Source organism: Camponotus floridanus, unplaced genomic scaffold (assembly GCF_003227725.1).
Source record: "Camponotus floridanus strain SB8 unplaced genomic scaffold, Cflo_v7.5 scaffold457, whole genome shotgun sequence".
Lineage (NCBI taxonomy): Eukaryota > Metazoa > Arthropoda > Insecta > Hymenoptera > Formicidae > Camponotus > Camponotus floridanus.
In genome coordinates this window covers 27,247-31,316 of record NW_020229611.1, presented here as the reverse complement: position 1 = coordinate 31,316, position 4,070 = coordinate 27,247, and the positions used below count along the sequence as shown (strand labels likewise).

The 4,070-nt window shown below is 38.2% G+C and overlaps 1 protein-coding gene across 1 annotated transcript; it reads left to right on the top strand.

Moving 5' to 3' along the window:
* The first annotated feature begins 1,066 nt into the window (after positions 1 to 1,066).
* Positions 1,067 to 2,023, top strand: LOC112639078 (histone-lysine N-methyltransferase, H3 lysine-79 specific-like). The gene has a single exon (XM_025411940.1). The coding sequence runs from the start codon at positions 1,067 to 1,069 to the stop codon at positions 2,021 to 2,023; it is 957 nt and encodes a 318-aa protein (XP_025267725.1).
* The last annotated feature ends 2,047 nt before the right edge of the window (positions 2,024 to 4,070 follow it).

Here is a 4,070-nt window from a genome sequence, read left to right as displayed (position 1 = left end):
TGTGATGCAAGTTCGTGTATTTACGAGAGAGATCTTAATCATACTACATTACGATGTTTTGGAAATAGACTATTGCAAATCTTGAATTACGGAAAGACACGGACAAATTCGAAGATGTGCATGTGCATGAGAATATATTACGGCATGACTTGGAAATGTTGAAGGTAAAAATATTTTTGCCAATATGTAATAAATTTAAAACATTCACAATTATTATGTTTAATTTCAGAGTTTACGAGAATATATGAATGGTCGACGAGAAGATAAACAGATACATAAATCCAAATCTGCGTAAAATTATAAATTGAGCGTATTGAATAAGGATGAGTCATAGATAACATTGTAAGTATCTTTCAATTTGTAATATGTCAAAAAATATCCTAAAATAAATGAATAAATCTAATGAAATGTGTGTCTTTTCTGTTTTAGGAGTGGCATCTCTCAGTCCGGTGCATCGCTCCCTAGTCTTCCAGAAGCGGCCTTCCCCCAACCAGACGCATCCCTCCTCATATTATTAAATATTATTATATTTTTTTGACTTCCGGTTCGAACGTAAAAGTGATGACACGTGTACGAGAGACCCGTGCGGAAAGTTATAAAGTGAAGGAATAGGGAGGAGTATTGTGGCAGTGCTGGAGGGAGAGAGAGAGGTGGAGGAGGAGAGAGGAGGAGGAGAGGAGAGGAGCAGCGAGAGAATAGAAGTGGAGGGTTAAAAAGAAGAGAAAGTGAACGGTAGGTTAGCCGGTTACCACAGAATAACAACAGTGAGGTAGAGAGGGAAGCGGGAGGGACCGCGCAAGCAGAAGACGGGTGGTAAGACCGGAGATACTAGAATCGTGCGATTGGCGGAGAATGGACAAGAGTGAGAAAGTTGCGCAGTGAAGAATCGGCGCAGCGAGGAATCGGCGCAGCGAGACAAGTGACACTAACGGAAAGAAGAGAGAAATAGAAAGACGGAATGGAAAAAGATAGGGAGAAAGTAGAGAAAAAGGAGAGCGGGGCAAATAAAAGAGAAAGACCAACAGGATTGATAACGAGAGAGAGAACATGGAGCGGAGGAATAGACATGAAATGTCTAGAGGAGTTCCTGAAGAGAAAAAGAGGGAATATCACAGAAGAGGAGGAGAGAGAGGGGGAGGCTTCTAAAAGAAGTAAATTGACAAAAGGAACACCAGAAAAAGAGAAGAAAGTAAAGGGAATAGAGGACCTAGCAGGAATAATAATAGAAATGGAAAGGAAACTGATAGAGAAAATAGAAACTTTCAAGGAAGAAGTAAGAGAGTGGAAAGAAGAACAAGAAAAGAAAGAGGCAGAATGGAAAAGAGAAAAAGGAAGAATAAGAGAAGAAATGGAAGAATTGAAACAAAGACTATATAAGATAGAGAGGGAGAGAGGAGAAGGAAGAAAAGAAACGGAAGAGGAACAAAAAGAAATGAAAAAAAGCAACATTGAGAAAGGGATCGAAACTGAGATAATAAGAAAAGGCCTGGAGATTTGGAAGGAAGAGGAAGAAAGACAAAAGAGAAGAAAGAACATAGTAATAAAAGGAGTAGACAAAAAGGAGAAGAATGTAGAGGAGACAATAAAGGAATTATGGAAAGTGATGGAGGTGTCCGGAAAGATAGAAGAGATCAGAGAATTAGGAAAAGGAAATAAAAGAGAAAAAAGAATGATATTAGTAAAAATGGAGAACAGAGAAGATAAAATAGAAATTATGAGAAAAAAATGGAAGTTAAGAGAAAGGAACGAAAAAATACAAGACGACTGGACATGGAAAGAGAGATCCATACAATGGAACCTAGATAAGATAGCTTGGAAAGAAAGAAAAAAAGGAAAGAAAGCATGGGTGAAATACGGAAAAATCTGGATGAACGAGAAATGGTGGAGATGGAATGAAGAAGAAATGAAGCTGGAAGAGGGAGACGAAGAAGAGAAGAGAGAGAGAAGAAAAGAAGAGAGAGAAATGAGAGGAATAGTGAGGACGGAAAGGGAGGTGGACAGGAACGCGGAAAAACGAGAATAAAGGAGGGGGGGGAGGAGAGAAAGGAAGAGAAAAAAAAGAAGCAGAAGAAGCAGAAGAAAGGAGACAAGAAGGAAGAGGAGGAGAGAAATAAGAAAGGAGAAAAGAAAGAAAGGAGAAAAAATAAACAAATAAGAATCTGCTTCTGGAATATAGCGGGAGTGATAAACAAAGATGAGGACACATGGAAGTACTTGGAAGATTTCGACATAATAGGATTAGTTGAGACTTGGATGGAGGAAGAAAAATGGAGGAGGATAAAGGATAGGTTGAATAAAAAATTTATATGGAAAAGTATAGCAGCGAAAAGAGAAGAGAAGAAGGGAAGAGCAAGAGGAGGGATGTTAATAGCGGTCAAAAAAGAGATAGAAGGAGTAAAGGTCAGAGAAATTAACAAAAGAATAGCAGAAATAGAATTAATAAGAACCAAAGAGAGATGGAGAATATATGTGATATACAGCCAGAAAATAGAAGAAACGTTGGAAGAATTAAAAAAGGAAATAAAAGAAGAGGAGGAAGAATACTTGTTGATAGGAGGAGACTACAACGCAAGAACGGGTGATGAAGGAGGACCAATATATGGAATGGAAAAGGAGATAGAGACAAGGAAATCAAAAGACAAAGTGATAAATAAAGAAGGAAGAATACTAATAGAGACGATGAGTGAAAGAGGATGGATGATAATGAATGGAAAAGGGGAGGAAGAAGGAGGATGGACATATATAGGAGAGAGAGGAACATCAGTGATAGATTACGTAGTGGCAAATGAGAAGGCCGCACAAGAGATAAAGACGGTGAAAGAAGGATTAAGGACAGAATCAGACCACATTCCATTAGAGGTGGTAATAGAAGGAGAAGAAAGTGAAAGTAGAACAGAAGTAAAGGAGATAGAAATAGAGAGAAGTATATGGAATGAGGAAGGAATTGCAGAGTTTCATAATAGATGTGAAGGGTGGATATGCAACAAGACAGAAACGGAAGAAATCTGGAAGGAATTGGAAGAAAAGGTAAGAAAGGCGAGAAAAAGAGAAAAGAAAATAATAAAACCCTGGGGAATGGGGAGGAAAGAATGGCACAGCAAAGAATGGAAGGAGAAAAAAAGAGAAATAAGAAGAGAAATGAGGAGGTGGAAGAAAGGGAAAATAGACAAGGAGGAGTATATAAAGAAGAGAAAAGAATATAGGAAATGATGTGAGAAAGAAAAAAAGAAACATAGGGAAGAAGAAGAAGAGGAAATCAAAAAGATAAGGACAGAGGAGGAAGCATGGAAATTTATAAACAAATACAGAAAGAGAAGAGAAAAAGTAGACGAAAACATAGAGGTGGAAAAATGGAGGGAATACTTCATGGAGCTACTGGAAGGGAGCAGAACAAGGTTAAAAAGAAAGGAAGAAAAAGAAGAGGAAGAAGAGACGAAGACGGGAGTAAGGAAGGAAGAAGGAAACGAGAAGAAGGAGAGATCACAGACGAAGAGCTAATAAATCAACTCAGGGAACTAAAGAAGAAAAAAGCGCCAGGAGAAAATGGAATAGAGAACGAAGCATGGAGACTGATGCCAAAAGAGATAGGAGAAGTGTTGGCAAAAATGATAAAGAAAATATGGAAGAAGGAGGCATACCGAAAGACTGGAATAAAGGGGTTGATAAGTCTGATATACAAGAAAGGGAAGAAAGAAGAAATAAAGAATTACAGAGGGGTAACGCTGATGGACACGGCGTACAAGATATACGCAAATATATTGAATAAGAGATTGAAGAAGGAAGTTGAAGAAAAACTAGGAGAAAGTCAATTTGGATTCAGAGAAGGAAGAGGAACAATGGACGCAGTGTATGTGTTGAATTATGTAGTGAACAGAGAGATGACGAAGAAGGGAGGGAAAATATTTACTTTCTTCGCGGATTTGAAGGCAGCATTTGATAAAGTGGATAGCAAAAAAATGGAAGAAGGCTAAGGAAAATGGAAGTAGGAGAGAGATTGAAGAAACAGGATAATGGAAACATACAAAGAAACCAGAAGCGTAGTAAGAGTGGGAAACAAGAAATCAGAAGAA